Source organism: Sinocyclocheilus rhinocerous, unplaced genomic scaffold (genome assembly GCF_001515625.1).
Source record: "Sinocyclocheilus rhinocerous isolate Xijiao unplaced genomic scaffold, SAMN03320098_v1.1 scaffold1982, whole genome shotgun sequence".
NCBI lineage: Eukaryota > Metazoa > Chordata > Actinopteri > Cypriniformes > Cyprinidae > Sinocyclocheilus > Sinocyclocheilus rhinocerous.
The window spans coordinates 325,608-344,026 of record NW_015651555.1 but is presented as its reverse complement, the minus strand read 5'-3'; the positions used below and the strand labels follow the sequence as shown (position 1 = coordinate 344,026).

The following is an 18,419-nucleotide window of genomic DNA, read 5'->3' as shown; positions in this document are numbered from 1 at the left end:
TCCATTTTGGCCATTTTGGCTTTATTTTAGTTAAATAAATAATGACAGTACAATATGTTGCATGTTGTTGGGTTTTTTCAGTTTTTTCAGATCTGCTAAGGACCAGGGGCCTCATTTATAAAACTTTACGTAGAATTCATCCTAAAAGTGTACGTACGCACGAAAGCTAGATTCTGCGTACGCACAAAAGTTTTCAGATTTATAAAACCATTCGTACGCCAGAACCTGCACAAAAATCCTTTTATAAATCCCAGTCAGAGAAAGATTGTGCGTACGTGCATCTCCACCCCGTCTCCTCCCCGAAACCACCATATATGGAGCTTTCAACGCCTAGTTTTACTATGCATAACCTCATCTGCATATCATTTCCATGCATATTCCCATACACGTGACACCATGTTTAACTCCATCAAAGGTACAAGATATTAAGGAGATACGGACTATAAATGCCATTTCTGCCATACAATTTACATTGCTAAAATCATCCAGTATATCCTTGTTATGTTTTAGAATAAATATATCAAAAAATCCATAAAAACAAAATTGTATAAAATACTTCACAGAGAAACTTTTTAGAAAAGAGTTGATTCATTCTTTTACACTGGCCAAATAGGCTATTTTAATTGTTTTAAATAAATCAAATGTATGCCGTTTTGCTGATAATGTACACATATGTGACCCTGGACCACAAAACCAGTCTCAAGTCACTTGGGTATATTTTTAGCAATAGGATTGTCCTATCCTAACAAACCATACATCAATGGAAAGCTTATTTATATATACACTACAAATATGTCTATTCATATAATCTTTAACTTCTGCATAATGACTTTATGTCAGTGCTCATCTCCATTAATGAGTGTCATTTTTAATGTAATTGTTTGCATCAAAATGAAAACAGAGTTTAAAATACTTCATTGTTTTGCTCACTGTAGTAAAAGTGTGCGTACGCATGGGTCAGAGTTGGCGTGCAGGTGCGCAAATTTTCCCGTCAAGTTTGTTTTTATAAATCCCATCTTTTGTGTAGGAAGTGGCGTAGGCCTCTTTCAGGGCATGTTTTGTGCGTACGCAATGGTTATAAATGAGGCCCCAGATGACTGTTTTTACTATGTCCTGATGTGTAAAACCATTGAAGTCTAAGAGGGTGTAGTACTTTCTTTTTCACATGACTATGTGTACAGTATGTTCTCAATTAGTATCAGGGTTCCCAGGTTGTCGCAACAACACCCACCCAATTGCTACTCAAAACTAGCCCAATGGCGTTTCGAGGGGGGGTTCCCCGGTAAAAATCGCATTCCGGGGATAAAATACACGTTTTTCGGCGGGGATCCTCCAGTAAAATTCGCATTCCAGGGGCTAAATATCACGTTATTGGGGTCGCTTCAACCCGCCGACATGAAAAACAACCCGCGGCAACAGTGTTAAAGTAGCCCAATTCCGTGGGAAAACCGCGGACTTGGCAACACTGATTAGTATGTACTTTTGTTGTTCCAGTGTAAATGTTAACCAGTTTGTTAATGTTAATAGTTTGTAGTAGGAAAAAAATGAAAACATCTTGTCCTCAGCTCTGTGTCACATCAATTTACATGAACAATATGGTGGCCTAATAAGACAACAAAATGATGTTAAACAAGGATCAGCATAGTGACAGTGACAGACAGGGAGAAAGATGGGAGGCAGGAAGAATTAAGGTTGCTTTACAGCCTCTGAAAGCACAACAGCTCACCGAATGCAAAATAGCATGACTTAAAGAATAGTTCATGGAAACATTTTGTCATAATTTATTCACCATGTCATTCCAGACCTACATTATTTTAAATTTCTTTGAAATCAAACAGATCTACCGACAATGAGCTGGAGATCTTGGCATACTGGTTAATTAACTTCCGTGCATGGCTATTGCTAATGCTACAGTGTTACCAAGACATGGAAAATTAGTGAGGTTAGGAAAGCATTCAGTTTAACAGAGATAAGTCAATTTTGAGTTAAGTTTGTGTTAGATTTCCGAATAGTCTATTTTCCAATGTCTGATTACACTGACATGTACACACACAAAACTTCTACATTACATATTTTTATTCACAAATAAATAAATAAATAAATATGCCACTTTTTATGTAAATTGTAAGCGAGGAGAAGTCAGATATGGAAAACTAATGTGCTTAATTATTATTATTTCAAGAGATCTGTTATAAATTGAAAATAGAGAAGCACGTCTACGTCATAGAACCAAAGAAATATGCTCTGTCCTCGATTCACCCTGTGATATCTGTTCAAGAGCTGTGTGTGTGTGTGTGTGTGTGTGTGTGTGTGGAGGCTCAGTGACTCAGACTCTACCTTAATGTGCTTAATCTAACAGAGACGTCACAAGCCATAACAGGGCATTTGTTCGTTATGCGGAGTTGCAGTAATAAAACCACTCTTAAAACACTAAAAATTGTTAATTAGTCTTCATATGCTGTATAAGAATTTATGGACAAAAAGAATGCTATTTTATGAATAAATTCTCTGTTCCAGCATATTTTGGCAACGTATTCTGATTCAACTGATCAAATTGGTTGCATCAGTACATTCTTTTGGTTAAGGGCGAAGGTTCTTTAAGGTAAGAAATACAGTAATAGTTGTGTCTGACTGGAAGACTGAGAAATAAGATTTCATCGCAGAGTTTGTTACAGCGGAAACTCAATGAAGGGCTGCTTTACAAAGAGTCTTTATGATGTTTATCTCCGGCTGCCTGAGGACAACATTTATTTTCCAAGACAGGCCTTATGGACTATATATGTACAGTCCTTGTCAAAAGTTCGGAAACATTATGAGTAGACAGTGTAAGTCATTATAATCCGTAATTATGTCCCTACTGGATGCAACAAATGCCTCGTTTTTAATGGGTTTTATTGGTTTTGTCCGGTCGTGCCGGGAGACGGCATCACAGTATGGTAAGGTGCGTAACAATTCCGTCACACGCTTGAGGTATCCGGCCAATCACAACGCACTGGATAGCTGGCCAATCAGAGCACACCTCGCTTTTCAGACCAATGAGCTTTGTAAAAATCGACGCGTTTCAGAAAGGCGGGGCATAGAGGAGAAACAATAATGTACAGTATGTGGAAAATAATGTGTTTTTTGAACCTTAAACCGCATAAACACATTTCATTACACCAAATACACCAAATATTGTTCTTTTTAGCAACATCATATGACCCCTTTAATGGACCGTATTTCAGTCACTATAATATTCATTCCGTTGTCTGACAACAGAAACAGTGAAATATATTAATAAAAGCAGTTTTATTGAGAATTTGGCTGCATTAAAATGCAGTACGTGAGCACAGGGAGGCAAGACAATACAACGCAATGACGTCATGAATATGCTAATTAGCGTATGATGTCATTTAGCGACTTTTCAGGCGGGGTTTAGCTACTTTCCATTGAAAGAAGTTGGCAACACTGTTTCTCACATACATTAAGCCCCAGACTCAAAGCACGAAGGACCAAAGCGTCATGCTGGCAGAACAGAGAGTGATGTACCCTAAAGAAATATCTGATCCAGTCAGTCAGGATGGAGCTATATCCTTCACAGAAGAAGCTGTGTCCATATTAATGTCCAGCAGCATGCTAGCCCACTCTTTTCTTATCCATCCCAGAGTTCTGAAACACCAAGAAAGCTCTGAGACTGACAGCCATATCGCACTGTGTCGCAAACTTGAGTCTATGCTTCCCGATAAAAAGGACAAAGGTTATTGGGACAAGCGCAAAAAGAACAACGAAGCTGCCAGGCGTTCACCTGAGAAACGCCGCATCAACGACAAGGCGGTAGAAAACAAAGTTCTGGCTCTTCTTGAAGACAATGCATGTCTGAAAGCTGAGCTACTGGCACTTAAGTTCAAATTCGGTTTGATCAAAGATCCCACAGATTCACCAGCACAGACCTGCTCCTTTGGTTCACATAACTAAACATTTCCAGCAATACGCTACAACTGCCCCAATACAAACTCACAACCTACTTTTGGTCATCTGTTGTCGATCTCAGATCATGGTGGTCCAGATGGGGTGCAAAACTATGGGTTCTTCATGCCTGGAGGGTCAAGCATTGGGAGCCCAGAGCTTTCAGATGATGCTGTAGGTGAACATATACGACAATCCTCTTACAGAGCTGGTGAACAACCAAGCGGTATCGCAGCAGTGGATACAAATTCATTAGGGTGGCAAGCGAACAGTATGAAAGGTCTTCCTCATAAACTGCGTTTCAAGACACCATGTGGAATTGAAGATGCTGATGCTGAGGTCCTTCTTCCAGTGGAGAATACTAGAGGGTTTATGGAGGCCACAAACACACACAATGCCATCAGCTTGTTCAACAGCACTTCAGAATAACGCTTCAATTCACAGGCGTACAGAAAGTCACAGCGCTATTAGATTCCAGATTAGCGCTTTGACTGAAGAAGTGGCCCAACTCAAAAAACTGTTCTCCCAACATCAGCTGTCCAAAGTGAACTGAACTCATCTGTCCCACCTGTCTTCTGGCCTATCTAAAGAAAGAAACCCATTTTTCTGATTAGAACAGACAAATATAAGAAGCCAGCTGGTTGTTCACTGGAACAGCTGGCAATCTAAGTGACTTTTAATTTATGTGAATGTTTAATATGCCTGTCTGCTCCACTAGTAATGTTTGCTACATGCTGGATGAAATGAAAAATACTGTGAAAAGCTCTGCTGTCTTCGGTGTCTACTGTTGTAGCGTATGGTGCTTTGTTTAAGCTAAGCAACACCGGCAACATTGAACCTTCACAAATGGCAATTCAATCTAAACCTTTTCGGTGTACCTTTCCTATTCAGTGCTTTAGTTATTTTTTCATCAAATTTCTGTTTGAGCTTTTGCACGGAGAGAGGACTCTTTTGGTTTTGCCAGTTTGTTTAAATGCACTTGTGGTTCAAAGTATTTTTTCACATTCATTTTACAAATATGTGGTCTTGTTTCATGAATAAGTGTGGACTTTTTTATTTTTTACCCGGAAAGAAGGGAAGTGAAATGTTACAACTCTGATTTAAACCATGGGTCTATTATTAAAAGATGTGAGATAAAAATCCTCTGGTGAAAGCGGTAGAACAACACACAAAAGTCCTCAATGACAACCCAAGAGGATTTTTATGATGATATTAGATTTTTTTATATACCCACATTCTTTACAACCCAATGTCTACATCTTCTTCCATGTTTATAATCTATAACACTCAACAGAGAATGAACTGTACTTTTTAAAGCACTGCATACAGTATAGTTCTGCTCAGAATATGTAACATGTTTATCATTTCAAAAATGAACAATCGGCATTGCATTTTTAAAAATCATTTATTACTGCCCTTAAGTTAATTTAAACACACACTCAAATTATACTGTTTAAAAGTGTACTTACACTACCGTTCAAAAGTCGGCGGTCAGTAAGATTTTTACAAAGAAATTAATACTTTTATACAGCAAAGATACATAAAATTGATCAAAAGTGACAGTAAATACATTACAAGACTATTTTCTATTTCAAATAAATGCTTTTCTTTTGAACATTATATTCATCAAATAATCCTGAAAAAAAAAAATTCCTCAAACATATTTAGCAGCACAACTGTGTTTAAAACTGATGTTACAATTGATAAATGTTTTCTTCAAATCAGCATATTAGAATAATTTCTGAAGGATCATGTGACACGGAACACGGGAGTAATGATGCTGAAAATTCAACTTTGCATTACAGAATAAATAACATTTTAAAATATATTCAAAATAGAAAACATGTAGCCTAATATTTTCTGCTTTTATCTAAATATTTGTTATATCAAAATACTTTCTACTTTCTCACTACTGCCTAAGCAGTATATATAATATTTGTTTGTCATTTTAGATATTGAACTCTGGCAATCAAAACACCCTCATATACTCCGTAGTTGCAGCTCTTTGCAGGGTAACAGTATATTTGGCTGAAGACCAAGTGGCTGATTACAGCAACAACTTCAATGGCAGCGTCAGCACCAAAGTGGCTATTTAAAGATGTGAGAGTGAACGTCATTGATTCCCTATAGTAAGGTGTGACTTCAACATAACAAAGCTAAAAGAAATATTCGGTTTCAGTAGGGAGTGGTGTTCTTGTACCAAGGAGTGAGTAGTAGAGCAAAATGAAACAAAAATGTCTGAATTTATTTCCTCTAGAGATTCCCACAGTCTCACTGTCTGCCAGACAGTTTATAGCAGCTATGTTCAATGTCAACATCAGCACTTCTGTAGCTATTTAAAGCTGCAGGAGACAAAGTTATTGATTCACGAATGCATTTATGCTCAACGTTAAACATGCAAGCAATGCAAAAAGACACAGGCAAGCAGCAGTGGATCGAAACAAAAGGTTTACAGGCTCAGCTGCCTAAATTCTGCTCTGTATTCTGTATTTTAAAACCATGGCTTTTGGGCAGATGTTTGCAGGTTGATTGAGCTGATCTGTGCTTGGTTTATCTGTTTGTGTAGGAATACACGTATTAATTTAATTAAGTGTAAGCAGCCATGTTAAAAAGGGGGTGGGCATCAAAAAGTCAGTCTGAAAAGTGTGAAACAGAAATTAATAATACAAATGACCATTGTTTTTGTAGTCTATAAATGATGATTATTATTAATACTATTATCATTAACAACATTTAAAGGAATAGTTCACCGAAAAATTCAAACTTGCTGAAGTTTTGTACTTACTTTCAGGCCATTCAAGATGTAGATGAATTTGTTCCTTCATCTGAACAGATTTGGAGAAATTTAGCATTACATCACTTGCTCACCAATGGATCCTCTGCAGTGAATGGGTGCCGTCAGAATGAGAGTCCAAACATCGCAATAATCCACAAGTAATCCACACAACTCCAGTCCATCAATTAACATCTTGTGAAGCGAAAAGCTGCATGTTTAAGAAAAAAAAAATCCATTAATGTGTTTTAAATTTAATGGCCAAAATATCAGTCCACAATCTATAATAATGCTTCCTCCAGTGAAAATGTCCGTCCCATGTTGTCCTCTCACATCTAAATCCATAGACATATTTGCTTAGAAGTGATTTTGCTTATAAACGGTGCTTGACTTTTCTCTCCTGATTCAGACAAGACAAACTTTTCACTAGAGGAAACACTATGGTTTCAAGTTAAAAAAGTCTTAATCCTGAACAGGTATCTTAACATGCAGCTTTTTGCTTCACAAGACGTTAATTGATGGACTAGAGTCATGTGGATTACTTGGATTATTGTGATGCTTTTATCAGCTGTTTGGACTCTCATTCTGACGGCACCCATTCACTGCAGAAGATCCACTGGTGAGCAAGTGATGTAATGCTAAATTTATCCAAATCTGTTGTAATGAAGAAAAAAAATCATCTACATCTTGGACCACCCGAGTATGAATACATTTTCTCCATTTTACATTTTTGGGTGAACTGTTGCTTTAAAACACTTAACACGTCTCATGTTTTAAATATTACCATGTGGGGGCACTACCACACTTTGTTTATATATTTATTGGTTGGCTGTTGACTATGATGACGTAATAAAATGTGTGGTTTTATCCTGTACTTTAACTATACAAACTTTCCAATAAACAATGCGCACTTCTACAATATAAAGCTGGTCTTGATTTGTAAACACTGAGGTGTAATTTTTATTAGGCATTCTGCTTTTATGAATGAAGGTGTGGCAGGATTTCAAAATATTGTCCCCACTCATACCTACTAACATCTGCTCCCCTTGGATCTCAGATCTACTAGTGGACCGGCGAGTGTAGCTGCTTAGACAATACAGCTCCACAGAGGATGCCTACGCTGCTTCCTGATCCATGATCCACATTAGATAAACACACATAGGGTTCTTTGTCTCTCCCAGCACCCCTCATCAACCCCTCTCTCTATCTGCAAGGAGGGAGGGGGAGGGAAAACCAGTTGCTAGGCAGGCAGCATAACGGTTGCCTAGGGAACTGTAGCAGACGCAGCTGTGAGTGAATGGGGGAGAAAGCGGAGCGGGAGGGAAAGGCAAGTTCAAGGCCAACACCCCCAGTCTGCGTAATGTCCGTCAGCACCACAACAAATGAAGAGGAGCACACAGGCTGGCGGCAGAGGCCTAAAACCAAACTGACATGTCTCTTACCGTGACCCTCTTGATCCTAGCACTTCACTAGGATTCAATATTCTAGCGTGGTTTAAGACAAGGCAAAAGGTCACATTATAAAAATTGTTGCAGCTGGCTTGAGATTATTTGTGACACTGGTAAAAATAATACATACAGTTGAGTACTGTATCAAAAGGTTCTTAAGGAATAGTTCACCAAAAAATGAAAATTTGCTGAAAATGTACTCACCATCAAATCATCCAAGATGTAGACGACTTGTTTTTTTTCTTTATTCAATGTTCAATATTTTTTCATGAGTTTGTTTTCGTCTTTCAAGATGTTTTTAACCTTAAACCATCGCTTCTGGCCAAAATATGAGTCCATAATCCATAATAACACTTTCTATAGTGGAAAAAATCCAACCTCTTATGTCCTCTCACATCAAACCTACCAAAACATTTGAACTGTTTTGGACTGTTTTCGCTTGTAAACGCTGCTAAATCTGTGCCTATTTCTCTCCCGATTCAGATAAGATTATTTTTTTTACCAATGGAGAAAGCGATATAATGCTTAGAGGACTTGTATTGTAACCAGGAACAATGGTTTGAAGTAAAAAAAAAAAAATGGCTTGATGAATTTGTTTCTTACAAACATGCTGCTTTTTACTTCACAAGATGTTTATTGATGGACTGGAGTTGTGTGGATTACTTGTTTGGACTCTCATTCTGACGGCACCCATTCACTGCAGAGGATCCATTGGTACGCAAAGTGATGTAATGCTAAATTTCTCCAAACTTCTGAATGAAGAAACAACCTTGTCTACATCTTGGATGGTCTGAGGGTGATTCAATTTCAGCAAATTTTCATTTTTGGGTGAACCATTCCTTTAGGGATCACTGAGGTTCACATACAAATTTGTAATGAAAATAATTGTATGACCTACTTCCATTTAAATGTAATTTTCTTTGTAATTAATTTTCTTTGAACAAAGTTTCCCATGAAATGACCCGAGTCAAGTGCATTTACAAAGACATGTTTAAGGTGATTACTTAATCAGGTATGTAAGGATTCAAACTGCAACCGGTTGGAATACCCTACAGTCGTTCTCGGAGAGATAACGTTACCAGTTTGTTTATGTATAATTAGCACCTTCTGGGAACTGTACTGTCATCCGTAACATTGTTCAGGTCAAGGAACTTAAGAGTAAAACAGGAAGAACCTACTGATTCGTGTTGTGTAATAATGACTTGGAAAAAAAAATCTGGTGATCTGCAGTCTTGCTGTTATTATAAATGTCTGGCCTCTAGTGGTCTTGAGCTGTTATCACAGCACATTGGAAATAAAGAAGGAATATTCACATTAAAAGAGCCTCTCTCAAACACAAAAAGCTTAAAATAAAATATACACTATCAAACATTTGGGGTTGGCAAGATTCTTTTAAAATATTTTTGAAACAAGTATTTTATGCTAACCAAGACTGAATTTATTTGATTAAAAATACAATATTATATATATATATATATATAATTACACTACTATAATACATATCCTCGAAATTAGAATTTTAATTTGCTAGTAATTTATTATTATTATTAATAATAAAACCATTAACCCTGTAACTTAAAAAAAAAGCACAATTAATTATCCCAACATATTAAAACGTTTGAAATGGAACAATGCAATTTAACAGCACTTAAATACATATTTTTTTCTGATAGAATGTTTAAAAGAAACGTACTTAAACTTTTCAAAATGGATGGTGAGATAGATCGTAATCAACTGAGCCTTTTCTTTGAGCCAAAGTGTCTTTTACGTAATTGTGAATATTTATTCAACACTTTAGCAGTCTCGTAACCTCCTTCTTTCAGAGAAGCTGAAGTGTTGAGTACACAGAGGTGTGTTGGAGCAACCGCACACTGCTGTCGCCGTATATCTGATCGGTGTATGGGCTGAGTGTCGTTTTATTGAGAACGGGAGAGAAGAGCTTTTTTTGACCACCTCCGTCCCCTCTTTGGTCATTTCGGCAGGAGAGGAGGCTTGTGTATCGTCATGATGAACAAAAACGTGACTAGGCACCCAAAGCTCCGTGTTATGCAACCGCTGACCTACTAACACACATTCGAGGACGACGAGAGGAGAAAGTGTGTGTGTGTAGCTTACGTGTGTGTAAGAGACGAAAACTATGCTGCATTGAATATAAGAATAAAATGTTAAGAATGTAACTTGAACTTGGCTTCCTGTTCTGGGACTTTATCCTTGGCCTGTATCATGTTTTGAAAGAGGGTATGTACCAGACATTCATTCTTAAACAACAAGTTGTCCTGCCAGCAATGAATTGCATTTTTTTAGGCAACTGAAAATTAGTATGCAGAACTAAATAAACGACAGCAGAATTATATTAAAGTTTATTTTAGATTCATCACTTATATTTCAGTACACATAATTCAGTGTTATATTAAATGTCTTTACTATGTACCTCAAATGTATTAAAATGTGCATATTGCTCAGGGAGTCACATTAATCGACACAAAGCCGGTGAGTGGATCACGACCCACGCGGAACATTTTTCAGCCCAGACTGAAGTTGTAAAAGGAAGAAAGACCAGAATCGGGACGAGAAACCGCATATAGAGGCACGGAGGAGCGATTTATTGAAGAATAAAAGAGGATCCTTCCGTTTAACGAAAGGAATGCGCTATTTCACTTCGGTGAGTTCAACTGCAGTCGGTTTATCATATCATATTTCATAATGCGTGCTGTATGTATTGTGTTTTACAGAGCTTGTAGCAGGCTAAGCAGTTGTAGGCTAGGCTCTTACCTTGCAACGTGGTCAGGGCATGTTGTTCACATGGAAACGGACTCAGGGTCGGCATGACTCTCAAATGCGTCGCTGACTGACTAATTCTTTGGTCTTAAGCGATTTTTTCTTTGTTTATTGTTGCATACTGTAAACTGTAAGGTAGCAACATATCTCACATTGTGAATTGCATACATAGTCACATTCAATGTCAAGGCAAGACGGTCGTGGCGTGGGGGAGGTGGTGATCATTACGAAATCCTAACGCACGAGTGGCTGTGGGGTCAGTTAATGTCTGTGCATTGCGGTGGCACCATTCCCCTTGCATTTCAATAGTACGTTGCAAGTCAGCATTTATACAAAGCATATGGTTGTAAAATAACGCGTGGCGACTTGCATCCCGATAGGATAATGCGTTCCGATGCCACGCGAGGTCTTGTTGGGTTGCACGATGTTCAGTGGCGAACAGAGACAGACCTTCTTCAGATGCGCGAGCTGTTCAATAAACACGTCACCACAGTTAATTAAATTCTTGTAATATGAGTGCGTGTCTCGTAGGTTATTGTGCAGTGTGAAACGAGTAAAACTTTTGGTTGGAAAACAGAGAGGCATGTTTAGTCACAAGCAAGACTAGCAGACTATTGTGCAAATCCTTCAAATGTTTAATCATTTATCATAACTCATTGTGATGCAATACTCATTGCATGCTTGGCTCATAAAGACTGACCTACTCCCAAACCAAGTACACTTTGCCCGTTAACAATTCCACCACTCCCTGTTCAGCAATGCCAGGAATCTGAAACTGCCTCACATTGCTCCCAAACTTCTCGCAATAATAAGCATCAGTCTGAAAACCAAATGACATTCATGCAATTGATGAGTTTATTTCTCCACAACATAATCTAATCTGAAGAGCATCCTAGTCTCTGACAACTTGGTGTGAACTCAATTTGCATAGACAGCTATAGTGATTTCAGCATTAATCCCTGTAATTAAGAGTCTAGCCAACACGCTATCTCTCAGTCTTACTGGCCTACTTGACCTTTAGGTTGGAAGGAAGACTGGAGGCATAACAGTTTTGCCTGCATGTGACTGGGTGAACGCATGCAGGGAGGCTTCCAGTTGTAAACACTATCTATGTGGAATGGTGCATAACTGTGTGTTTGACTAGACCTCAAGCTCTTTTTTCTGAATTTTTTTCCAAGAAACTTATTCTTGGAAGAGGAAATGTAAACAAGCTAAGGGAACTAATAACACAAATGTGCATGTGGTCAAAATATTTGTAGGACGGTTATGTCTTCCTCCTTATTCTTTGAAAAGCATTACTATCCTAAGTCAGTAATCTACCATAAAATAAAGGTTTACAGACACTATATTTATAGGTGTCTGAACTTAGCTCAGCATGTCCTAAAATGATCCTTGACTGTGATAACAATCTGGCATTGAGCCACAACCTGCAATCTGAACTACGCAGTACCTTATGCTCTGATGAGTGATATTACAAAAGCTGAACCACATCGGGCAATCCTTGTGGTGTAAGAGCAGAATCCCTAATTTTGAAACCTTCCTCCTTTTCTTATTGCGTTTCAGGAAAATGCTAGTGCATTTGATGCGTATCAGTGCATCACTGGTGTGATTCATAGCCCAGTTTAATCTAATATTCTGATGCTGACGTATTCGCTCTTTTTTTGTACCTCTGCAGTGCTGGTAAATTCCTGTCTTGTCCCCCAATTGGAATCCTTAACTCCTCCCTCACCCAAGCACACTATTTTTGGTAGGCACTATAATTCCTCCCCACTTGCTCAGACACCCCTCTCTCACAGACACACACCCGCGCACGCACACACCGTTGCCGCCCCACTAACCTATTTTACAGCACGGCGTTGGACCAAGTGCGCGCACGCACCGTGTTTACGGAGCAGCCAGTTTCTAGGTCAGTGGGACACACACGCAACGTCCACCGCCCTCCCCCGTGCTCTCGTTTGCGTTCCTATGGAAAAAATGGCCATGCATGGACCAAATACTCTGTGCTTCCATGTTTTCAGGATGCTCGGTCCCCACAGTGCTGTGAGCCTAACCACCATGGACAAAGTTACACAGAAATGTAGAAATACTACTAAAATTACTACTGAAGTAATACTCACTTGTGTGGTTGAAGAGAAGAGAAAATTAAATTGGGGATTAAACAAAACCGGCTTATGCAAAGTTCTATGTTTGCTTTTGAGAACAATGGGCTGTTTATGTTGTACATTTTTGTTCCTCTTCCTCTTTTTAGTATTGAGCTATGAGAATGCCTGGTGTTGAGGTTGTGTTTTAGCGATGGTGCAATAGCTGTGTGTGGTTATGTAACATGAATTCAGATTCTCACGATAAGCTGCAAAAGCGGATGAGCTATTAAATCAAGGACTAAGTGCTAATAATAATAACCGCACAATAAGTCGTCAGTTAAAAAGTTAGTTGTGTACATTATGTACCCTTTATTTTTAGTAAACCAAATTTTCTTAGTTACACTGTCAATAAATTATGTTTGGATCACAAATAAATTATAAAAAAAGAGAATGAGGGTGTTTCCGGATATTCCACACCTTTAGTTCTCTCCTGTGGTGCTTCCTTTGCCTGCAGTCCTGGCAGTCAGTCAGGTGTCTCTGATTATGTGACAGTGCAGTATCTTACACAATAAGTGTCCTACTGCAGCACGGCGTGATCTCCTACTCGCTGTGCTACGCTACTCTACTGACCTACATTTCTCTAGAGCTCGTAGGACAGAGGTGAAGCAGAACATTTCAGTTGCTACCAAGATTGGAAATGGAACGTTTCCGAATTAATATAGAGAATACATTTTGCTATTGCATCTTTTGACATTCATCCATGGGATTTAACTATTTATCATCAAAGCTGCAACTTTTGAATGCAGATTGTAAGGGAAAGGTCTTCACAAAACCCTTAAATTAAGTTAACAAGTTAAATGTTTGTTCTAATTTAAGGGATCTGAAGTAACTTAACCACGTACACAAACCCACAACAGAGTGAAAAAAATAAATAAGAAACGACAATGTCACCAGTGCGATAAAGTAGAACATTTTGGAAATAACATACTATTCATAATAACTTTATCCTGCCCTGTTACTTCGTTACCTTTAACTCTATGACATTTATTCATTCTTGTAGACATTTTCAGTAAACATCCTGTTTCATTGTCTTTACAGATCTGTTCATCAAAGACTGGGATAAAACACTGAGCTGAGACGGATCTGATAAATGATCAACATCTTTCGGGGGTGCTTGGGGAAAAAAAAAGAAGTTTATTCTTCAACTGCAATCCCAGCCTACACTGCCACCTCACCCATCAAGAACAAGGAGCTTTGCCAAGTCAACAAATTAAACTGTCTAAATTAAGAAAGAACTGAAAGCAAGCTAAACAAAACAAAAAGACGACTACTATCCCTACTAAACAAAACTTGTAACACCTATCCAATGACGGTTGTTTTTGTTGCCTTTCATCTTTTTCTTATCTTTTTGACCAGTCTGGACACTTGAAAGGTTTGAAGACTAGTTAGAGTAGGAGGAAAAAGGCATCAATCAGAAATACGTACAGTTCCTCTTTGGAGGAAAAAACAGAACCTTGTACATCATTGTATATGCTGACAATTAAGTGTGTTTTTGAAGTGTTAATCAGAAAGAAATACTTTTCAGTATTAAAACATTAATTTTCAATGTCAACTGAGTGCCAGTTATACAAACTGGCCTTAACAGGACCACAATGGAAAGCCTAAATCTTCCTACCCAAAATAACGATTCCAGTTTGGAAACGTTAGAAACATTCTCAACCTACAGTGAGAGTTTACCATCACCCCAAATCACCAGCCCTCCTCGTCAAGGCCGACTAGTAAAACCAAAACCCAATATGACCTGTCGACGAAAGCGGGAGTTCATCTCAGATGAAAAGAAAGATGAATTTTACTGGGAAAAACGACGCAAGAATAACGAGGCTGCCAAAAGGTCAAGGGAGAAGCGCCGAATCAATGATATGGTGTTGGAGAACAGAGTAATGGCACTGAATGAGGAGAATGTGCGGCTGAAGACAGAACTCCTGCAATTGAAACTAAGATTTGGACTCATAAGCTCTGCCTCTTACATGGAGAAGACCCAGCAGATCAGCAATGGTTCCAAGGCAGCGACTAATGGAGCTAATGGTAACGGAGCAACTTCCGGAAATCCATATTACTCAAGCAGTGGATACTCCAGTGCTTCTCAGGTCATGATGAACTCTGATTCCTCAGAGGCTGAACAGCCAACCAGGAGTGAACGCCACACAACTTTACCCAAGTACTCCCCATGTGGATCACTGTCTGACATGTCTGATGGATCTTCACGGGACAGTCCTGAACCTATAAACTTTGACGTCAAACACGAGAGCTCTGGAATGGACATTAACAGGCTTGAGGCAAGTGTTCTTAATGGCATGTTCAATGGCCATCAAAGTCTTGGACGACTGGAGAATCATCAAGTGCATGAAATGGAACAGCAAGAAGGTGTCAACAACCCAGCCCCCCCATCCGCCACGCCCCAAAGAAGTGTCATCCTCTTTCGTTCCGGAAGCAGCTCGTACCCTGTTGAGGACATGGAGCAGCAGGTGGCATCCCAAACACAGCAGAATGGGCAAATCACTCATTTTACTCAAACAGGGTGCAATCTACTAATAAGACCTGATGGTTTAGAGACTCTTTCAGAGGTTGCACAGCAGCTTTCCAGGAGGTCTTTGGATTCCCCAAGCTATGAATTCACTAACGGCAAGGCAAATGCCAGGGAGAGCAGGCGGTTTGTCATACAGCAACAAGACCTGAGTGTTCAAGGACAATACAGAAGTCAGGCTCAAGAGGGCACTCCAAATTCTTTTGCCCCAGATTTGCTCAATCAGGCTGGAAAAGCCCACGCATACCAGCGTTCCAATCCCTACCTCGGCACTCTGAACAAGGAGCCACCTGTGCTAACGTATGAAGGTTGCCCAAAAGCAGATGGCTTCTACCAAGAGAACTCCTCCTCAGGCAAGGACACCTCCTCTAGTGACGGAGACCCACGCAGCTCAGATAAGGAAGCCTCCACTGACGATGAATCTCCCTCATCCTCTTCTTCTGATACTGGTGGATATCACGCCATCCACCAGTCAGCATCCTCACCCACCATGGTCTCCAGTGATGCTTACCAGTACGGAGACAACCAAGGTGAAATGAAAGGCACTGCTCTGCCACACAAGCTAAGGCTCAAGTATAGAGCACTATCTAATGGTGGGTCCCTAGACGTCCTGGCTACAACAGCTGCTACGTCACCTGATTCCGCTCTGCCTCAGCACCCATACCTGGCGCTAGCACAGGTTAACCAGCAGCAAGGCAGCAGCTCTGGAAGCAAGGAAGGGGAGAGTGAGACAACAGATGAACTTTGCACACAACAGTCTCCTTACAGAGAGAAGGTAGAGGAATGGAAGGAAAGCGGGAAGAGGAGCTTAGGAGGACGAGGTAGCAGAAACAAGAAACGTGACTGAAACTGGCACATCACATCCTTTAATAGAGTTAAGACAGGACATGATAAATGTCACCTTTACCATCCTATAGAAAGAAAAATGAAAATGGTACCAATTAATTGCATGAAAGTCTATTGCTTATACGTAACAACAACAAGAAAGACACTCGTTGTGTTCTTGGTCTGTTTTCTTATCAAGAGCGATTCTGTGACCTTTTAATGCAGCTCTGTTCTCTAACTCTCTTTCATAAGCACTTAGCTGTAACTCGAAGAAGTTACGAAGAGGAAATTGAGCTCTTTCAAATGATCTTTTTCCTCTTTCAAAAACCTACAAAACTCTGTATAGCAACCTTTGACTTCACCTTTGAATATTTACATATCTCTACCATGTTTCGTAGCTAAATTGATGGGTAGTCGCTGAACCCAAGTAGTTCATGGAGTTTAAGGCACAAGTCCTTTTCTCCCTATTGATTTCAGGAGGAAAAACCTCAACAGATTTATGCCCGTCTCTCTCCTCTGCCTTTGGACTTTAGCATTATTGAAGCACTTGGATTGTTATAATACTGTGACATGACTAAACATATCATATTTCAATATATTTTATGAAAAAAAAATGACATGTCAATCTTTAAGAGTAGAAAAGTGGGAGAAATACTACGAACACTGTCTACTTATTACTGTTTGAATTCCTGTATAGTCCTTTCCGAATGTTCATATCTGATGCTTCCATTATATTTTTTAAATCATCATATTTATGTCCCTGTATCACACCATTTGAGAGAGTGTTCTCTTCATAGTGTTTTGGTCATTCATAGGTCAAGGTTAACCAGTGAAAAATCACCTTTCGTACATCACATTACTATATTGCATCACTGTAAAGGAGCTTGATGGATAGACCCTCTCCCAAGGTCACTGTGACCAATCCTTTTTCGAAAAAGGCTACCTGACATTTAGTCAAATTAGAGTAAAAGCCCTTTCAGAAACATCAAGGCGGTCTCTTCCGAGGCCGAATTAATATGCGGACTGTATAAAGTGTAAGATATATCATTACCATCTCAAGATGGTCGTGTCCTCTGTGGTCAGGTTTCAGAGACGCCTCACATGCTACCTCATGAGAAGAAACGGTTGAGGTTATGCAGAACTGAAGAGTTTCTCCTTTGGTGCATGTAGCCCATTGCATCATTATACCCATTAACTGTTGCGTATAAAAGTTAACACACAGTAAAATGCTGCAGCACACAACTAAGTGTTACCTAGACACAAATTCAGTCCACTAGTTGTCTTTGTAGAATATACCACAGCTGAAAGCTGCTTCTGCACTGAATTTTTTTCATCCGATTTTATACAATCTGTGTTTATTGTTCCCAAACAGGTGCCTGGCACTGGCCATTATGTAAAAAGTGTACAGACAAATTCTCTCTTTTGAGTATTTTAAGTTTGTATCAAGTTTATTTTGGCATTCTATAATAATAATAATTATTATTAATATTGTATTTTATTATTCTTTTCAGGTTACTATTTCTAGTGTCTGTTGTCTGTTCACCTCAATGTGATACAGTATGTATGTATTTTCATGTCCTGTTCGTCTATTTCACCTCTGTACCCTGGTGTATTGTGTGGTATTTACTGAAGTTTTAAGAAAAAAAAAAAAGATGTTTGTTAAAAGAGGTGGGCGTACCTGTCAAGGTGCTCAGAATGACACTAAAGGAGTGGAAAGAAAAATAAAACACGTTGTATGTTGAATTTAAGTTGCCTAATGTTGTTTATACCGCTAAGCAACTCCCTCACAAGCCTTAATGCCTCATAATAAAGTGTTACCATAAACAATACCAGCCTGCACTTGCTCAAGATTTTAAAACAGACCAACGGAAAAGCAAACAGATTTTATGGTTCCAGCTTCTGACTTTTCCTCTCCCCTCCTAGCACCATACACTAATTGAAACGAGAGCTCTGCAAATGCACAGGGACACTTTGTACTCCTGCAG

At 39.1% G+C, this 18,419-nt stretch overlaps 3 protein-coding genes across 4 annotated transcripts in view; 2 read left to right on the top strand and 1 right to left on the bottom strand.

Annotated features, from left to right (window-relative positions):
- Positions 1-18,419, bottom strand: part of LOC107713103 (uncharacterized) — a 50,148-nt gene that overhangs the window by 19,538 nt on the left and 12,191 nt on the right. The gene's annotated exons all lie outside the window — the stretch shown is intronic.
- Positions 3,502-4,055, top strand: LOC107713076 (nuclear factor interleukin-3-regulated protein-like). The gene has a single exon (XM_016518499.1). It carries the CDS (start codon positions 3,502-3,504, stop codon positions 3,952-3,954), a length of 453 nt encoding a protein of 150 aa, XP_016373985.1. The 3' UTR covers positions 3,955-4,055.
- On the top strand, positions 10,623-16,755 carry LOC107713102 (uncharacterized). 2 transcript variants are annotated; one of them, XM_016518533.1, is made up of 2 exons: positions 10,623-10,828; positions 14,124-16,755. In XM_016518533.1, exon 2 carries the CDS (start codon positions 14,678-14,680, stop codon positions 16,454-16,456), a length of 1,779 nt encoding a protein of 592 aa, XP_016374019.1. In that variant the 5' UTR covers positions 10,623-10,828; positions 14,124-14,677; the 3' UTR covers positions 16,457-16,755. The 2 variants fall into 2 exon arrangements, with proteins under 2 accessions (XP_016374019.1, XP_016374020.1); XM_016518534.1 differs by having other exon boundaries at positions 10,626-10,656.